At 30.1% G+C, this 21495-nt stretch overlaps 1 protein-coding gene across 1 annotated transcript in view; it reads right to left on the bottom strand.

Moving 5' to 3' along the window:
* Positions 1-21495, bottom strand: part of LOC130892738 (steroid receptor seven-up, isoforms B/C) — a 119182-nt gene that overhangs the window by 91116 nt on the left and 6571 nt on the right. The window contains exon 2 of the mRNA XM_057798313.1: positions 10401-10550. Within this exon, the coding sequence (XP_057654296.1) occupies positions 10401-10550 (150 nt within the window). The remainder of the gene's footprint in view (positions 1-10400; positions 10551-21495) is intronic.

The raw sequence follows: 21495 nt of genomic DNA, 5'->3' as shown, positions 1-21495 counted from the left end.
AGCAGAATTTTTGCAGGACGATAGCGCGAAATTTAGTTCATTTAAATTAATAGGAGCATTGACATATGCAATATCGAGAGGATTTAGCTGGAGTGTGGAGGAGGGCTGAATTTGTGAATTATGAAAATTGGATGTCGAATCAAGGATGTTGATATTTTCTTCAAAGTGTTGTGCGAGTGTGTCAGAGATTTTTTGACTGCCGGTGATAAGCAGATCGTTAAATAATAAAGAAGGAATTTTGATATTAGTTTTTTTGCCTTGGATTTGTTCCATTTTTTTCCAAACTTTACTGGGGTCTGTATTGTGAGTAAGGGATGAAGTATAACTTTGCTAAGCAGATTTCTTACTTTGCTTGACAATAAATTTAGCTTTGGCTTTAAGTCTTTTATGTACAATAAGGTTTTCTTGTGTTTTGTGAGGTCTCAACCTATTAAGAGCATGTTTTGATTCACGCATGGCATTCACACAATCCGGACTCCACCATGGAACAGCCCTACATGCCGAGGAAAAGACAGTTTTACTAATGTGAGCCTCGGCAGACGCAAGTATGCTCTTAGTGAACATATCTAGCGTATCGTTTATATTCGTAGAAATGATCAAAGATGATAAGAATGCTTCGGAGAGAGAGAAGTAAATTCAGGCCAGTTTGCATTTTTTATTTGCCAAAAGCAGTTTCTTTATTATAGGGATTGGATATAATAATAGGAAAGTGGTTGCTATCATGTAGGTCGTCGGAAACTTGCCAAGAAAGAGAAAGTGCAATTTTAGGGTCACCGAAGCTGAGGTCAATAGCAGAAAAGGAACCTGGAGGAGATGTTAAAGTGAGTTTTGGATCCAGTATTTAACATACAGATACCAGTTGAATTTATGATTTTTTCTATTGTGTTGCCTCTAGTGCGAGTTTGGGTGGCGCCCCACATAGTGTGATGTGCATTAAAGTCTCCAACAAGAATGTATGGTTGGGGAAGCTGACGAATTAGGTTTGTTAACTCTTTTTCATCAAGGGGGTGGTCCGGTGGAATTTATATACTGCAAATGGTAGGTTTATGGGGAGCACCAAGTAATGATAGGTACTACTTCAAGGTTTGTTGATAATGGGAGATGGGATGAGTATATGTCGCTGGATACAAATATTAAGGTACCGCCACTGGCTCTTATGCAGCTGGTACGGATGTAATGATATCTTTCAAAGTTTCTCAAATTGCGTTTATGATCAATTTTGAATTTTGTTTCTTGGAGCCAAATAAGTCAGGTTTATGGGAGGAAATGATTTTCTGAATTCTTTCTAGTCGAGGATAAAATCAGGGAGAATGTACTTGTTTAGGAATACCCTAGTATAACAATTTGATTTTAGTAAAAAAGTGCCAAATCGATAAGTTATATATATATATATATATATATATATATATATAAATAAATAATACTTTATATTGTCTAGCTTAATGTCAAGCAACATAAAAAGTATGTGTTCATTCATTTGACAGAAAAATATAGTGTACACAAAACCCCTCGTTTCCAGATAAAGAACATTTTTCACTTTTTTAGACATAAATATATTTCATATCTCTAAAAATCTTTGAATTTCTGCGCATGCTGAGAACAAAATTGAAAAGTTACCAAAATTAATGTTGATAGAATTCGAATAGTTATATGTATTTAACTCTGTGAAATAAATTATGGGTCAACAAATATTTTAAATTAAATCGTTTATTTAAATTTGTAGAATATTACTATTAGATTCTTGAATAGATAAATATTTAAGTAAACCATAACTATAAATTTTATAATAGTATACAGCCATATTTCTTGAATCTTATACATTTGTGTATAATCGGTATCGTATTTTTATTCAATTATGTTAATTAAAACCAACAAAATCTAATTAATATGCAATCGTATTCTGGTTTTTAACAAATAATGTTTTAAACTAGAAGTTTCAATAACCTCTGACCTTTTTCTTATCATATTAGTTATGGAAGAAATGAAAACAGTCGAAGTTATTTTTCAAATACATTTAAACAGCAGCGTAGATTAATTAAGTTTATATTCGAAATTATAAAAAAAGTTATTTGCAGATCTAATAGAGAAATTGATATTTCGTTGTATCGATATAATCTATTCAAATTAAATAAAATTTCATATAGAAATCATTTTGCCTACAAAACTACAGATATAACAATAAAGGTACAATAAAGTACCTGATCCTTTATCCTTTAATGAATAACTTAAAGGATTGTAACAATAAGACAAAATAATAAAGGAATCTTTAAACAGCATTCATTTATTATAATTTCATTCACCATCTTGTTATTATAGTTACTCGTATTAGAAATTGTACCTGGTTTTTGATGTAGAACATTTAAGGATGGTTAGCACAATTAAATATTACATGATTTGCTTTTATTACGTAAAATTTCTTTTTATTGTTCAAAGGGTTTTCCCCGTAACTTGAGGTATTTTGAAGCTAGAAGTTTCGATGCGATTCCAGAGCGTAATCGTCTTCGTCTTCATAATCGAACTTTCAATCTTATTAAAATAGAAGTTCACTTAAAGCAGTAGAAATGGATACTCTGGATACTGGTGAACTGAAAATGAATCACATTGATCTATTTCAGTTTATTTTATGACATAATATGTTCGATTATATTTCACTACCACTCTAATAGTTCTTACTAAATTTCATTTATTGAGGATCAACCCAAATAGAAGTATCGCTTCTTTCCAATATGGTAGCGCGAAATATCCAACTCACTTAATTTTATTCATTTGTTCAAATGATAGGTGCGATATTTATTCATTTGGTTAAATCACCTCATTAATTCTATTCCAGTCCAAATGCGAACAACCATTATCTATTCCAATGTCGATTTAATAATCATGAACTAATCCATTCCGCCCATTTTGTATAGTAAACATTTTTCATTAGAAACTGTCGAGTTGATTTTTATTTAGGACAAGAGATAAGACAGTTGTGAATTAACTTTTTCGATAATGATTATAATTTGTAGCGTTTAACAAATTTATTCACATTTTGATGATTTTGAGAATATTTTTGTTGTAAACTGGCTAACATAACTGTTTCATATAACTAAATATGACAGATAATAAATTCATCTTTGGCCTTTATTCATCCAGTGATGGATATAAGGCCCCTTATAGCTCCTATAATATCCAATGTTTTTACAGCGACAATATCGTTTGTTCATATTTTTATTGGTGTGTGTGTGTGTGTGTGTGAAAGAAAATGGCTTGGAAGCAAGTCCATCAGCCACAGAATTTTTCAATGATACTACTTAGATATCAATTTCAATATCCTTGATAAAATTTAGTAATAGATCTGAAGTTTGTCGATTATCTATGCTTAAAAGGTGTGTGAGGTTAAAAGTTAACTGCAACAAATTATCATCCAGTTACAGGTTGATGATTGTATATTACCCAGCCTGGCAAGATGGGTGGAATATCTCCCATGACCAGTCTTCATTCTAAGTATTTTTGATGACTAAAATTTCGAAGTTGTGTATTTGAAAATATAGTTCAGGGGTGAAGGTGAAGTAGGATAAATTTGAAAATAGGTGTTATCTGAGGATCCTGGGCATACCAGTATATAGTATACCAGTGTTTCTGCCAGAACAAGTACATTTTATCTTTTATTGAATTAATCGCATCTCTTCCTGTATATACGATACAAAAAACTCCATTTAGTACTGAATCTTTTGCTAATCGATCAGCTGTTTCATTACCACGTATTCCAATATGTCCTTTAACACAAATGAATGTCATACTCAAAGTTAATAATATAGTTTTGATGTCACATAAAATAGGACATTTCATTCTTTCGAGATGAGTTTCTTTTATAGCACACAGTGCTGATCTAGAGTCAGATAATATCTCACCCCCATCTTTTTTATTTGACCACAACCAGAAAGATCCTGTAAGTTAGCATACAGCTCCGCAGTCTATATGCTAGAAATATCGGGTAATTTGATTCGTATAAATTGCTTTGTATTTCAACAAGATTGACTAGATTCCATGTCATTAGGGATTATGACTTTGTGAATTTTAATATAGCTTGATAAGAAATATTATATATCGATAAAGTATATTTTTATTGGGCTTTCTATATGTTTTTTCCTTCTTTCCCGAGGTCATGAAAATTTTGCCTTTGATGACTATTTCTCTGTATTTTGCTTAGCTATTATCACCAAAGCTTCTCTATAATCTCTTAGTTATTATGCCAATGTATCTATTTTTGATATGGTTTATGGATTATAAGGTGAGTCCGTGTTTTGTTTCGATTGTATTGAATATTTTTCTTTCCTTCACTTTACCGATACAATTTGGATTTGAATTTCGAGGCACTTAAACACCACTAAATGCTCGTTCAACTGTCTGATACTCAATTAACTCCACTCTCAGTCGATTCGATATTCATCAATGACTTGTAAAGACTGATAGGGTATTACATTTTTATCTTTGTAACGTCTCGATATTTGTAGAGCAAACAATTTCTTCCAGAACTGTTTCAACAGTTCAAAAATTCAACATCTCCGTAATTATTTCATTTTCCAATGTGTTCATGTTCATGTTCTCCGCCCATTGCCGTTGTGCACCTGCATCTGTCGGCAACGCACAGATGCCGAGATAGATATTAATTGTGAGTTCTCTGTGTACGAAGTAAATGATGGACTCGTCAGAGAAGTTAGAGTTAGAGAAGCAGGATATGTACATTGTGTCGCCGTGTTACTCAGAACAAAGAGCGTGGTATACTATATAAGTCATCATTTTGCTCCACGATAATAACTGTTTCTATGAGGATAATCGAACCTAAGATCTGAATAGAGCATTTGGTTGGGAAAAATTCAATCATCCATCTCGTTTGGTGACTACCACATGTATCTTCATTTGAAGCAATAAGTGAGCGAAAAGCGCAAAGACAAGTCTTAAAAAACATTATTGATCTGTATATATGAACAGGAAGTACATATTACCAATTTTGTATTAGGTATGTATTTCTAAATTTTTGGTTTCAAAATAGCATTCCATTTTCTTAGGTAGGTGTAATTTTAAGGATATATATTGTAACATATTCTCATTTTGAACACTGCGGATACCGTTTTAACATTTTAAAATAGATTACCATACCATGAATACTCATAAATTATATTCACGTCATTAAATGTATCCGATTATACTTAAAATCAAAGCTTGTTATTCTTTAACTCCTTCATGTTTATTCAAATGATTATACTAGAATTTTTTTATACTCATAAAGCTTTTATGAAAAAATGGTATACTTAATGAAATCATCTCTAGATTTATTGACATACATTCGTAACCGTTAAGTTGATAAATACTTTACCTCGCAGATATAATACATTGTATAATAAAAGTATTATAGGCATTTATGGTATTATTTCTTTCCTAGCATCTCATTAAAAATAAAATGCGTTTGTATGCCATTGATCCGTAGATTTATAAATGAATTGTTAAGCTTCCTACGTATATTAATTATTGTCATCGATAAATGAATAGAATAGAGGAAGAATTTGTTACAAAATCTATGAAATACTTTTGTAACACACTTTATTAGTGGCATATATTTGGCATACTTCTCGTTTTTGATGACAATACATAATTGAATAAGAAAGTTGAAAATATCTCGTGATATTGACTTAGTTTTTATATGAAACACAATGTTCTATTTCGTTAATTTGCTAGTTTCTCTTCATAAAGGAAACACAAATAATACGGTTTTTTTCTCACAGAACCTGGATGGAACTTGTTATTTTTTGAATTTATCCAATTTTGTGAGTCTTCTTCTAACCACTTGGCTCTGAGTAATTTTTCTGAAAGTTTATGGTGAAAACTTTCATTATCCATTACTATTATACAGTTCTAAAGAAGAAGATCTATCATTTGTTCGAAGCCCTTTAAAGACATCAGCATTCATGTCCTTATGGTGGATTAAAAAATCAATAAAAAACCTTTAAAAAACCATTTTAATTACAGATGTGTGCAGATTATCAGACTGCGCTCTTTTTCTGTTGGTGGATTTAATCCAGTAGATAAGTCAAAAAACCTGTTTTTAACTTGTAACACCTTCATCTTGTCAAAACTTATTTGGTGTATATCCCTCGTGGATCCATGCTTTATCTAAATATGATACATATCTTCTTTGGCTTTCCATTTCTTTTATAGTCCTCAGTTAATTCTTCTCCATACTGCAATATCTCTTCTTTCCATTAAAATAGATTTTCTGGAATACTTTCTGCAGAAAATCTCATAGTGTGCTTCGATTCAATTTAAGGTAATTTTCAATCTCGAACTGTGGTAAGAACTTGTCTACTGTCTTTCTAAAGAAGAACCCCTTCACTTTCCCTCGAAGTCTTTTTTTCAAATGATTTTCTATTTAAAATTTTGGTTTCCTGGAGTTTTACGTGGTGATTGAAACTCGCCAGTTTTCTCTTCTTTAACAAATATTTAAATCGTAGTTTTCCCAACACCGAGCGTACTAACTAATTCCACTGTGTTATCAACACTTTTACATAAATGTTTGTAGAGTATTTAAAACAATTGAAAATTAACATCTTTTCATTAGCTGTAGAAGTAGCGATTTTTTGGCGTTTACGCGGCTCTTCCAAATTTGCCATAATCACACTATAATTCATAATAGACTGCATACTGCATCTTGCAAGTTGTAACTAAACTAAACTGTTGAGAATACACAACCTAGACCTCCTTACCAAATGGAAACCTTCAATCTTATTCTCGGCGAAATTTGTTGGGAAGAGATTCTTGGAATCAGAATGAAACAATCTTATGATACGACTATGTTATCTTTGATATACAGGGCTTCTCCAAACCTTTTTGTAATATTATGAACAGCTTATGATTATAAAAACCAACAAAAGACCGAAAACTTATATTTCAGAGACATTTATGAAAATATTAGGAAATATTTATATCATTCTACAATAATATTTAAAATGAAAGAACCATTATAAATTAAGTTTTATTACTGTACTGTAGTATTATATTATACACATACTTTTTCAACATTATCATTATCAGTATTTATTATACTTAAATCTTTCTAAAATACCAATTGCACCAAGATTTGAATAAATCAAGATAAAAATAGAAAATTTTATTTTTTAGTGCATTTTCAATATGTGTTCGAAAAACAATTTATTTGGTTTTTTTATGACTGATTTCACTGGTTATCAAAACATCTGCTGATCAAAATGTCCTTCTATGTTTGATTTTCAAGTACCTGTTTGACTATAGGGTGAATAAATTACTTGGATTTGTTTATACTTCGCCAAACTTGTAAGTTTAATTACCGTAAGAAGGGTAAATGTTAAACCTTTTGGGATTACTTTGTACCTAGTCCCGAAAAAGTGGTTAGTTGATATCTTCCAACGTATTTTATTCATAATAATAACAAACCAGAATTTGAAAGGGCAACGGAAGGAAACTTAATTAGATAAAATATAAAAACAAAACTACGTCAAAATTAAAACCATGGGATTATAGAAATTGAGTGGACTTTGATGGTAATGAAAATTGGTTAATTTGAGAAAAACAAGCAACAATAACGAAGATACAAAATTCTAGTAAAATAACCAATAATGCCTTGATGAAGCGAAACAACTCCTTAAAAGTAATGGACGTTTGTTTTAAATACAAAACTCGACGGTAACCGTCTATCAATATTTCCAATCGCAACTGTTAAATTGCCTCATTGCCATTTTGATGAATATTTTTATGGGGCGTGTAAACATGGACATCATTGCCAGATATCAAATTTTATTCCTTACGTATTACAAGAAAAATCAACTTGAATTTACTCATGTTTTGATATTTAGACAACTTGTAAATGTTAAAAAAGCCAGAAAATTAGATATTTGGCAAGAAGATGGTATTACGTTGGTTTTTGAGAAGTCGACAAATGATTAAATATATAGAATATTAGTAAGGAATTTTTTTGGAGAAACCGTCAAATATGGTTTGAACTGAAATATGTACACGAGATTGAAATTTCATTGATTGGATATGGAGATATACCAAGAGCACGTATAGGTTCACATATATTCAATGATGTTAAATTTAACTAATCATCAGTAGCATGTAAATCGCATATTTACGATTCTTCAGAATATACTGGAAAATGACCTTCAAAGAAGAAAACTGTTTTTTATGAGTCTATGTTAGGAGGATAAGAATAAGATAACAGAAGACCATACTATCACCGAGAAAAAAAATTTTGGAGCGGGAATAGTAGAAAATCAAGTTATAAGATAAATATTTTTTGAATAAACACTCAATGGAGCACGATAGTTGGAATTCTTCCAAGTAGACTTTTGGGCATGCATTCAAATGTCCCAATTTGAATGTTTTCGTAATGCTCAATTACTAGTCAGATAGAGATATAATAGTCTTTGGACTTTTTTTGGGGAGTGCTTGAAAATCAAAACTTTTAAGAACTAACCTGCAAATTCTGAAATGTTCAAATAAGTAAAGAGTGTGGATTAATTTCACTAGAATTTCCATTAGAAATCTTCAGAACAAATTGCGCTTAGAATATTGTTAAGGAGTCAATGATCAACAATATGAGTATTTGCTCAATCAATATTAGAGTATTTCTTCTGTATATTCCATGGATATAGTTAAAATAAACATAATATTGTTGAATATTTTGGGAAATTTTGAAAAACATTTCAAATATTTGGTTTATTGTATTTTTGGGCTATAGAATGCTGAATTTCCAAAAATACTTAAACTTTTGGTATCTATACTAGTTATTTTTATAGTTTATATTGAAACTATGATATGTTCTTCCTGGTACTTGATTTAAAAATTGATGTTAACTCGGGGAGTTTTCCAATGGAATCCAAGCTATTAAGAAACAGCAAACATAACGTTCAATTTTTGAATTTGAATATTTTATGGTGAAAAAATAGTTTCAAAAAGAATGCAGTGACTCAGGTATTTAAAGCGAATAGAACTGATAAGAGATAAAGGAAATGGCGTGGAAACTGTCAGAATGAAAAAGGCTTAGAGGAGAATTGGTTGTTGTACTAAAAGCAATAAAATATTGAAAAAAGTTAACAGACAAAAATATTTTCTAAAATATATTATAATATTAACGAAAATATTCTTTTCGAACGAAGTTTAATTATTAATTCTATGAAAATGATACATCTTTCATTTAAATAATGTAATAATTCCTTTCATGGATATAAACTATATATATATATAGTTTATATATATATATATATATATATATATATATATATATATATATATACATACACATGGTATATTCTAATTCTATTAGTATAGTATAAAAATGGACAGTATAAAGTGTAGTATTTCAAAAACACTAAATAAGGAAAAATAAAATGAAATTTGTGATATCAGGAGTGAAGTACTTCTGTCAAAACAACAACAACAAATTTATTTTCTTATTTCCTGAATCATCTTCATGTTCTATTGCTATATTCAAACACAAAGGATTTCTTTGAAAAATTTGCTAATATTTTGTATATTTTTAAAGCTAGCCTAAAGTGGAATATTGAAATGAAGCAATACGGAACTGCAGATAAACTTACAAAAGACAGAAATAATGAAAATATCAAACAAACCAGAAGAAATAACTGTGCAAATACATGAGCTGGAAAAGAGGCGGGTTAACAGGCTGAAGTATCTAGGGACAACCATAAGACCAGATGAAAGAATTGACGAAGAGATAGCCAAAATGATAAATAAGAGAATATCTACATATACAGCCCTGTACAGAGGACTTTCCTACAAAAAAGAGATAACAAAACGTACAAAAACGAGAATCTACGAATCAGTACTACTATCAATGCTGTGATCTCTGGTTGCGAATCCTGGGTGCTAACCAATAAATTGATACAAAAACAACAACTTGTGAAATGAAGATACTGAGAAAAATAGCGGGGGTGAAGTAGTAGTCTAGTTTAAAAAATCGATCAACCATTGAGATAGTTTCGAAACATAATGAGAATGAAGGAGGACAGAACAGTTAAAGTGATATGGCAAACCTGCATAAAAGAGGACTGAACTGGAGACGGTCTAACAAGGAGCAAAAGATAGAACTAAATGAAGAAGATAAGTAAATAAAGCTAAATAAGAATTTTTTATCACCTAAATCTATGCCCCAAATTAATTTAATGTGGGCATTGCCCAGCAAAAGTCTTTCTGGTGTAATACCCCGCACTCGAAGACAGAGAGCTCTGTATATATTTTACTCCAATATTTAAATTCAATTTTACTTCTCGACGAATTCAAATTGAATTTTTGATTGAAGTGTTACATAAAAATATAGAATTAGTCAAAACTTCGAAAAAGTAATACATTAAAAGAATACGTACCTTCCCTTCTCATACCCATTTTCATACATTTTTTTAAACGGCAGTATTGACATTGATTTCTATGGTGTTGATCGATGGGGCAATTTCTGCTTCCTCGACATGAATAAGTTAAATTCCTTCGAACACTCCTCTTGAAAAATGACTTGCAACCTGTAACACAAAGCCAATAGTGAGTAACATTATTTTTATGATCCCTGCTGTCTATACTTGTCAATGGAAATGTAATGAATGTATCAAAGATTTTCAGGTTATAAAAATTTTTTTGGTGTGTCGGAATCGACATATCAAATAATAATAATTGACAAAAACATTTTTATTAATAACTTTAACTCAATTACAATGCGTTTATACTTCCGTAGAATTTGAGAAACCTTTTTTAAATTTTTCTATACAAACTATTTCTGCACCTTCCTCAGTATTATTCCGAATAAGAAAGGTTTCTTAGTTTTATAGGCTTTCACATATACAATTACGACTGATATTGCTCATTCACTGATACAGGTGTTTGGATTTAGTAGCATTCATGTGTTAAATGTTTCTTTTTAAAGGAAGTTCGTTATTTACCTAAAAACCCAAACTGAAATTTGATAACGGAATTAAAACTATAGTTATTTGTAAAATGGTGTAATTGGGTAACACTAATAACAAAGTTATAATAACTAACGAGATTTATATAAGAAGATGAAATTATTTTTAGATATTGCAATTATAGTGTTTCCTCGAAAATTGTTGTTTAGTAGCTCCGGGTTATTAATTAATGGGCAAAAACTTGAAATGGTTTAAATACTCATATCATAACAAAAAAACACATATAGAATAACTGTCGTAAAATAATCTAAATTATAACATAACTCTAAAATTCTTCATAAAATAAAATGAAGGTAATAAAACACATTTTTATTTAAGAGGAACTGTCATCATCTCACCAAGCTATAAGAAGAAGGAGATGGTAACTGAAACCTACCGCAGATGTTGCAGTAGTCTCCTTATTTAGTGGAATCTTCGTGAAGGCAAAAGCTGCTCCGAATACATCGGATCCTGTCGCTTTTCAGTGTATTTTTCTTGTATTCTTCGCCACATCCACTGCAGTATGAGATTTCTTCTTTGTCTGACTTTCCTTCTACTAGCAATTCGTTTTATAGTTTATATTAATTGTTTGTATGTATTTGATCGCATAAAACAAAATAACTATATTTTAATATGTCGAATATATCGAAAAATTTTCGTCATAGGAAATTACAGTTTCAAAAAAAATTCGCTAACGATAGCGAAGATAGTTGTGAGCTAGGAATGAATCAGAAATTTGACTCAATCTATTTAATTTTTCTATTAATATTATCATAACATCATCCGAAATAAAAAACAAATTGTGCTTATGTATTATGGTACTTTCTCATAAGCTGATTGTGATAATAATTTAATAGCAGCTTATATATACAGATATTAAATCATATTATAGACGTGTAATAATTAATATTGAAACCAACGTAATGGTATTTTTTATTTATATTTTATGTGTTTCGAAAGATGAGGGTCGCTTTTAAATATTTTTAATAGAATAGAAAGGAAATTGCAAGCGTTAATAGTTAATAGAAACTGTAGTCGAACAGAATGTAGAACTTGATGGATACAATTTAAAATGTGCAAATGGAAAAGACTGTTAGGTATACAAACAAATATTTTAGATCCAAAGGTTCATTTTTATTATGTGCAAAAAATTATTCACTTTGTTTGACATATACGATGCACTTTTCATTGTATTCAAGTTGATTATAGCATACATTTAGATGGATAGATAGAAAATAATAAAAAACTGCCCCGAAATACCTATTTTCAAGATTTATATAAAATGTGAAACGATATGAAAAAAAAAAGAAAAAGTAAGGACTAAAATGGTTTATACAATCCTTTCAAACCACGTATTTGCAATAGAAAACGAGATATTTGCAATAAATGGTCACATTTTATTGATCAAACATTTATAAAAAAGTGAATTTTCAAACGTTTGATTCAAATCACATGTACACAAAGTTCAACAAATGAACTCTGAAATTTTCTAAAAATTTATTCAGAAATTAAGAATGGTACAGGTAAATTTTTTTTTTCAATTTTTTTAATAAAATTACATAACTTACATAATACATAACTTTGTTGAGAATTTTTTTAAATCACGCTCAGTACAGCAAATTTTTATCGTTTTTGCAAATATCTTGGTTTTTACTGCAAATATTCGAAAGTCATTCAAGACGATTTTATAGAAAAATTTAGTTCATATACATTTTGATTGGACCTTCATATTATTCCACGTGTTTAACATATTCTCAAAATAATGATTTTAGGAATAGTTTTTAATTATTTCTTTCTTACCTGTCAATTGAAATTCTACATTTTTTATTCATGAACACTGCAAATTTCCTTATTCGAATCCTTATTTTATCGAACAGTAATGGATTAATTCCCAACTGTATATTTTAATATATATATATATATATATATATATATATATATATATATATATATATATATATATATATATATATGTATATATATTTAATATCTGATGTATTCACGATACGAATTCTCATCAAATATCAGTCGGTTATACTATACTCCACAAATATTTCCTTATAGGCGTCAGTTCGTAATACAATTAACAAATGGAAATGGGCTTTTTCAATTCATTTTTAATGTACGGAAAATCAAAGTGTTTAAAAGATATTGATTCAATTATTTTGTAATTTGCCAGCTACTAAAATGGAGACGTAAGAAATTTAAACGAAACATATGTATGAAATGAAAGTACTAAAAATTATTCACAACCGAACTAATATCAAAAGTTGTTCTAGCATCAGACTTTTTATTTTCAAGAAGTTCATATAAATTTAGAAAGCAGATACTTTCTAAATAAGTATTTTTGAAATAAGGGAAATCAATTATGTATTAGAACATTAATTATTATTAATCTCTTTTTATCCCACTAGGTATATACAAAATCTCACACCCTCTATTAGCCAGTATGATTTAAAAATTATCTGCCATATGTTGATTTAATCGCATGTTTGGTGTAAAAATAGCTTCTGAGGAATTAAAGGAGCCCTAGTCAACTACCGTAACATCGATGTCTGTGCCTACCAATTTTTTCACGTGGTTTCGCTCTAATGCACTGTGACAATTACATAAATCTGTAAATTTTTTATTGTCTGACAATGTCCGTCATTGCAGTGTCCGGTACCATTGTTTTGTTTAGATTTTTACTAAAAAGAACTCTATTATTTAATATCAACGGAAAATGTAGTAAGGCAGGTGTGCTCATGAATTATATAAAAGACAATTTTACCGTGTTCAAGCCTTTGTGTTTACTTCATGTTATCAATTTCAGTTGAATTTGATTGAATATCTTTTGTATTAAATACGAGTACGTTATATTTGTTTGAAAATCATATCCTATATTCAATAAAAATAACGGTTTACACATTATTCTCTTATACCGCCGGTATCTATTATTATTTTACTCTTATATATCTATCACCGAATTGAAACTTTTTTATAACCACATTTTAATTTTAGTATTGCTAGAAAATCGTTTTGTTTTGCTATCGGCTAAACTTGTGGATTGTAACTATTATTGTTTCAGTTATTTACTTAAATCTCACTAGTATCTAGGTGTCTTATCATCAAGTTTTATGAACTAAGCATAATTTTATATAGGTCAAAAGAAATTTATTATGGAAGTGTATGTTCTATAAAATTTCTGGATTACCACGATAGTCACGATGACCAGGGTAACGAGGTACAAGGATCATAATGGCAAGCTGCGTTAATGCCATTAATTGCAACAGAAACTTTCTGAGGCGTTGCAAAATTAGTAACCTTCTTATCTTTTGTTTGTTAACAGGGCGTTATAAGTTCAATAGGCCTCTGGAATTGATGAGTTTGATACAGGAGTCTTTATGCAATTGTTGTAGATCAATTGAATAACCTACGGAGCAATTCTGCGACAGTTTAGTGAAAGTGAGGTACTCGGTACTAGGAATGGGAAATACAAAGGTCACCTCATAAAAATCTCTTAGCTAACAAGTAGAATAAAGCTGGATAATGTAATCTGTATTCATAGGATTCCAATAGATCGTCGTAGGGAAATTATGCATCAATTCTATTTAATATTTGAGAAAATACGCTTCTTCCTTCTGCCATTTTTTTCTGCCAATATTGCATTTATCACAGTCCAGTTTTTTCAATAGCCTACTACTATAAATCACTCTAATCCTTTCATCTTTTTTCCTTTCATTTTTATCTATCACTATGCAGATAATAGATACTGGTGTATGCTTCGATTTTTTCAGTTTCTCATTAGTCTTGGTGTTCATTTTTGAGATGGCTACAGTTGGCCACATTCAATATTAATTCTAGGTAATTCAAACTTCATATCTGCTCTGCCCGTAAAAGCTTATCACCTGCATTTTGCATTTTGCATTTTGCATATCTATATTGGACTCTTCCATCTTTCTATAAACTATATAATTAAGTATCGTTTTAATGCAAATAAATTCCAAAAATGGAAAAACTTTTGAAAAAATTGATGATTAAGAAGACATTTATTGATATTGTTAAATTCTCCTTCCAATCGAATGAATATTCTTAAAACTGTGATGTTATTTAATAGGAAACATAGAATGTCGTTGATCGAATACTCCCTAAAGAGAAGCTGTGTTAAAAAATGCCGAGACATCGTTATAAGGGATCTAGGGCTCCACGTTGAAAATTTGACAACCCCTTTGGGACCGACGAAGAAAAATGAGTCTTTATAAAAACATTTTGAGCAATAAAACTATAACGACGCGACATGTATGACAGCCAAAGTAGAGACATATTAGACCCATTAATTTAAAATACGAGACAAAGAAAGGTTTTACTTTTATACTATGATAATTTTATTATCTAGGCATTTACAAAATATTTTTAAACGTACAATATGAAATTAGCAAGTATTGATAACAAATCTGATAAAAAACTTACAGTGTTCTATTCGATTCGATTCATACGTCTGGATTAATCTATATTGTTAAGTTAGGTTGAGTAAGCGTGGCTGACACTTAATAGTTTCCTTCAAAAACTGCAATTGATGCAATATGAACTTTCTTAACCTGTTTCTGTTTTCTCTAACAATAACTCAAAGTTTTTTACATAGCGTGTATTTTCAAAGTTTGTTATCATGTAATAATAATAACTTAATTCCCAAATAAGTATAAGGCTTACAACAATAATGAAATGAAATGGGCAAGTAAAGAAGAAACGGTAAAGACCTGAATTGTGCGTACCCGGCCACACAGGAGTATACGGCAATTAACAAGCTTTTATAGGACTATAAGAATAGTCGAAATATAAGTCAATAAAAAAGTCGAAAAACTAAAGAAAATCAGAATCATTGATTAAACCCGAGGTCTAAAACAATCCATCAAGATATTTCTTTCTTATTATGTACCCAAAAATTCCTTCCATTAAGCAAAGACGACGTAAGGAGAGTTACTGGTTTTCAGCCGCACTGTTGGTGCGATCTGTCAACAAAGACTAGAATACTTACACTCACTATTCTTAAATCTAAAGAACATAACAGTCCGGGGTACACTATAGATCAATAGGTCAAAGTGTCAAAGTAGATTCACGGCCTACACGTTCTAGCTATTTAAATCTAAGTATGTAAGTACTTTTTTTAATCCACAATATTGATATACAATATCGATAATATAATTTAATTATTGTTAATTTTATTTAATGGGACGTCAAGAAAATTGATTTTATTATTTTGCTCAACCTCAATTGTGAATTGAAGTTTTTTATGATAAGAATTGAATTTTTTATTTATGTTTTCAATTTGATTCTTTGCATTAACGCACCACGATATATCAAAATAACATAAATTCAGTTTTAAAGATTCAAAAATTCTTGAAACGGAATGTAATACACGAAAAAGAGAATTTTTAGAAATGGTTCACATTCATAAGAACGAAAAAAATATAAATGATAAAAAAGTTTCAAATTTCTATTTTGTTAATTCTAATAAAACTACAAATAATTTAATTGATTACCGCTATATATCTGAGATATAGGGGCCAAGGAAAAATTAATTTTTCTTATTAGAACAAAGTTCTAGTTTGATTTTATTCTTATTTTGATTATCATGATGAAGGTGGTTTATAAATCAATATAAATAAGCAAATTGTCAGCGTCAATATCATATTTTGATAGAAATTAAAAAAAAGTCGAAAAGTCAAAATCTTCCTTTTAAAAATTATCAAAAAAAACTAATTTTAAAACAGTAGATACTTAAGTATCTATAAGTGATATAAGTGATTTTAAAATCACGAATATTTAGAAGCATTATACATTTAACATCTCTAATTTAATTCTGGCGATATTGCGGCTAAAATTTCTTTTTGTCAAGAATAAACTCCTACTTTTTTACCACGATAATGCTCATCTTATCTTGCAGTGAGAAAATTTCTCGAGAAAAGTTCACTAAATATTTTTCCCGCTTACATAAATTTTCGACCGTCTTCAGATATTGAGATGCATAAAACAGATTTTGTATGTCCTAAATAGGCTCCTGAAAGAATGTTTTGATACACCTAGAAATAAAACGGTAAATAGTAAATTTAATTTTACTAGACCTAATTATAAATAAATCTAATTTTTGTAGACACAGACAGTGGCGTGTAGTATTTTTGTGGCTAATGAAATATTACGTTTTGTTTAGTTCGAATACCTAGGACTGACAGTGACAAACGAAGGAGGTGAAACAAGGGAAATCGGTAAAAGACTGGCGAGAGGGTACAAATCGTTTGGAGCTCTACGAGGACTATTAAGATCAAACAATATTTCAAGAGCAGCCAAGTTACGCATTCACAAAACAGTTATAAAACCAACAGTACTATATGGTAGCCATATGGGAGAGAAAGGTACTAAGAAGGATTTTTAAGGAGTGCAGGAGTAAAAAGCGTGGAGGAGACGAACGAACGTAAAGATCAAATCAGTATATGGTCAAGCAGAGATGAAATATGTAGTCAGAGAATACAGCCAGAAGAGAAAACGGAAAGAGAGCGTCCACGGAAAAAATGGATAGAAGGATGTAGATAAGATCTTGAAATAATAGGAATAGAGAACTGGCGTGAAGTAGTCATGTACAAAAATAAAACAGTAGAGCGACTCCAACCCTTGGGTCCATAAGGCCTGTTGAACTGTTTCATGTATAACTGAGAATATTATCACATATAAATTCAACTAGACAGACTACTAAAAATCGAACAAATTATTTTACATATATTCGATACCCAGCAATTTCAAAATGATACGTAAGAATTGCAGAATTAATCACAATTGATAAACCCTCTATTGATTTAGTTATCACGATAGAATTTTTTGGTGGATCGTACTAAAAATACGGAAAATTTAGAAAAATTTACAGAATTACGTGAGAGTTTTTATGTAGAACTATTTATAACTTATATACTACATTGAAAACCATACGGAGATGCAGCATGGAGACATTGCTCTGAAAATTTGTGGGTTTAAACACAAAAACTTGGAAAGCGCATAGTGACACGAATCATTAAGGATAGTATTGTGGTAGCTGGAATTTTTGCGTAAGATGAAAACTTTACACATTCTAACAGATGTAATTTTTTTATTGATGAAATGTATTCGAAAATTATAATGTAGTAAATTACGGTTGAGTAGATTTGCTGATTAAGTGAGCCATGCATTATAATACTACAGGTTGGCACTAAAGATGATAATATATCAAATGCGTTATTATTATATGACAAAAAAATTAAGGCTGCTGCTGATGATTATTACCTAGACACGATGAGAGATTTATTTGAAAACTAGTCTAACGCTAGGTTCTGTTTAATACCCTACCTCAGTCAGTAATCGTTATACACTGTATCACTCGTAAAATACTAAATAGTAATCGAATAGGGTGCAGAAAGTCTATCTAATGCCTTTTTAAGCAGAACACCCTTGTAGGTAAGTGATGTCATTTTTCGTTTTATCAATGAATGTTTATTTTTATCAAGTCATATATTGAAGGTACCTGTTTTTAGATATTGGATTTTGAAATTCATTTTGAAAAAAATGCGTTTTATATTACGTCGTTCGATCGTACAATATCTAAATAACCTCTCCGTTTATGCTGCTCGATGATTTTACCAACACATGTTCTTCAATTGTAAATGGAACATTTTCATCTACGGCTCATACTTTGGTTGTTTCGGAAATTTTATTTGATGTTTTTCATGTATTTGCGTTATAATAAATTTTTTGAACTGGATTAAAACAAAAAATTGAAAAACTGAATGTTAGTTGTATTAAATTTTGAAATATAATCACACAATTTGTAACCGAATTACAAATATATTGTCACTGATCAGCTGCAGTTTATAAATAATCATTTTTATCTTGTTGCTTATCAAAAATTCAATAGTTTACCTATTCCTATTAATATTATATACGGGATTGTATGTAGTATCCGTTACGATCGAAATATCACATTCTCATTGTGAATAAGTGGCTGGGGATAATATTTGTAATGTGAAACTTTCTGATCTGCAAATCAATGCTGTACTTCCCTCATGAAAACGGTTTCTGTATGTGGCAAGGGTAACTATTGAATAGTGAAGATTTGGATAAAACCTGAAAAGTGGAGTTGAAGAAATTAAATGTTATAATTGAGGTACCTATAGGAAAAAATCTATAAAAGAGAACAATTAACTATGAATGTGGTAATGGTTGTTCTTGAAAAGTGCTTTTTCCTAAATAAATAAATGTAATTATGGACTGTAATATTTCAAATGGATATGAAAATTATACCTTTTTGATAGATGATACATATATTTAATTTTAAAATCAGTGATTATTTGTACGGATAAACAATGAATGATGTTTTGAATAATGCTGACCTCCACATTATTGCAATTATGAAACACCCCGAATTTGGAAAGCACAGTTTGTCATCGATGAAAGTTATTGCGCTCGGTAAAATTTACCCATTAAATCAATTTGGCTCATCAATCCTACCACCATTTATCAGCATTAAAAAATAGTCAATTTAAAATATCCACAAACATGTCTATCTATCTAGCATTTTTAAAAATGTGTTGATGAAGTCCCATACATCAATATACTTGTGATGATGATTTTTTCCGAAAAAACTGTTAAGAACGTAAGGACAGTATGTAGATATTTCTGTATTTGTTGTACTATTGTTTATAATATTTTGTTAATATTATACAATACAGTTCACAACATGTATCCCAACAACTTGAAAAAGTTGATGTACCTAGTAGAAATTTGAAAAAATTTTTGGAATTGAAATTTATAATTCTTTGAACGAGTGCGTTATTTGAAAACATCGCAATTTAAAGCTGTAATTATAATGACTAACCTTTTTTTGTATAATTGAAACATCTACAACTTTGATTTATATCCAGCTTGTGCCGTTTCCTAAAATTCAGGAAAAACTGTTTTTAACAATTATTTCCAACCGTATCACGAAGATAATTCCAGAAAGTTCATTACAAATCTATTTCGTACATCTCAAAGTAACTTGAAAATTTCAAGAACTTGCCAGCATTTGTGGTCCCATTTTCTTGGATTAAAAACTATTGATGATAGATGTATGTGTATATATGAAAACCGTGTCGCCTACAAAACTGGTCCTAAAACAATAACTCGGTATAGATACCATGTGCCACTTTTTGTCATGTACAATGGCCATTTGAGCTCAGTCGGATTGGATTTTATATTATACCGCATCAAAAGCTTTAAATTAAATAAGAAACTTGTTACGGAAACATTTTGATCTATCGGTCGGTAAATAATTTTAGATTTTCGGTAGCATCTTCCGTAGATTTACTTTTTTTGAACCCATATTGGTGGTCTTTCATATCAATTATAATTTATAAATCTTTAAGCTCATTTGGAGGAAGCGATTAATGTTTGGTTTATGTAATTGACTACTGGTTAATTTATTGTCTGTTCTGCAGAAATAATATAATAAAAAGTGAAATTAACATACATGATGTTGTAAACGGTTAACTCGAGAGGTGAATAATTTGTAATTGCTATGTTTAGAGCAATAGTCGTTTTTAAATGTTTCACTATCGATCGATTTTCCACTGTCATCGTGATTTATTGTAGGTACGTACGTAATATAAAGTTTTGTATAATACACTCAAAAAATATTCCGTTCTGCCAAGTGATTTGATTGGAAATTAATTTATTGGGATTTGTATCTTTCTTGATAATGTGAAAAAAACTTTAAGCCAAAATATTTCGTTTCCACATTTAGAAGAGACGTATAGTTCTACGATAGGTCCTAACATTTATGTTGGAAAACCATGTATGTATTTTATTGTTGGTGGTTTATCATTGCCTGTCGATAAGCGTCGACCGCAAAAACATCTTATTTGGGTATTATCAGACTTATTAACAGTTATTACCTTGCAAGGCATCACGATAATACTTTTAAGAAAAGTGATTTTTATGAGATTGTTCATTAAATATATTCATTTTGACTTACAGTTGATGGTAGGTGCTGATAATTCTTGTTGAAATTTTTTTAAAGAAGCCCGTATACCAGAATCTCGATCTGGACATAACCTTGAGAAAATCTATATCCTCCAATTAACTACAAGTTTTACGAAATGACTTTCTGGTGATTCTTTCCGAGATCTTCAGTCACTGTAACGAATGAATTTACCGAATAATTCAAAACTCGTTTAAAGTTATCATCTGGACAGAATTATTTGCGAACTTGAACGTCATATCATTCAACAAATCGCTATATGATCGGACTTTTAACTCCACACATCGACAATTAATGTTCCATAAACGTTTTATACGAAATTTTAGAGTGGAAAATATTACGGTGAACATAATATAGACTCCTTCGTATGCAAACGAAGATCAAATAATAACCAGCTTAGCACTGCTAAGGACGGAGCTTTTGTAGTAGTGCAAATCTTCTACGAGACATGAAGTGATTTTTTTGCTAGCGCTATTTTGTTCTTGCTCCGATTCTTGTCCCATCAACTAT

This window comes from Diorhabda carinulata, chromosome 1 (assembly GCF_026250575.1).
Source record: "Diorhabda carinulata isolate Delta chromosome 1, icDioCari1.1, whole genome shotgun sequence".
Lineage (NCBI taxonomy): Eukaryota > Metazoa > Arthropoda > Insecta > Coleoptera > Chrysomelidae > Diorhabda > Diorhabda carinulata.
Note: the sequence above shows the minus strand (reverse complement) of the source record. Positions and strands in the feature narration are given on the sequence as shown.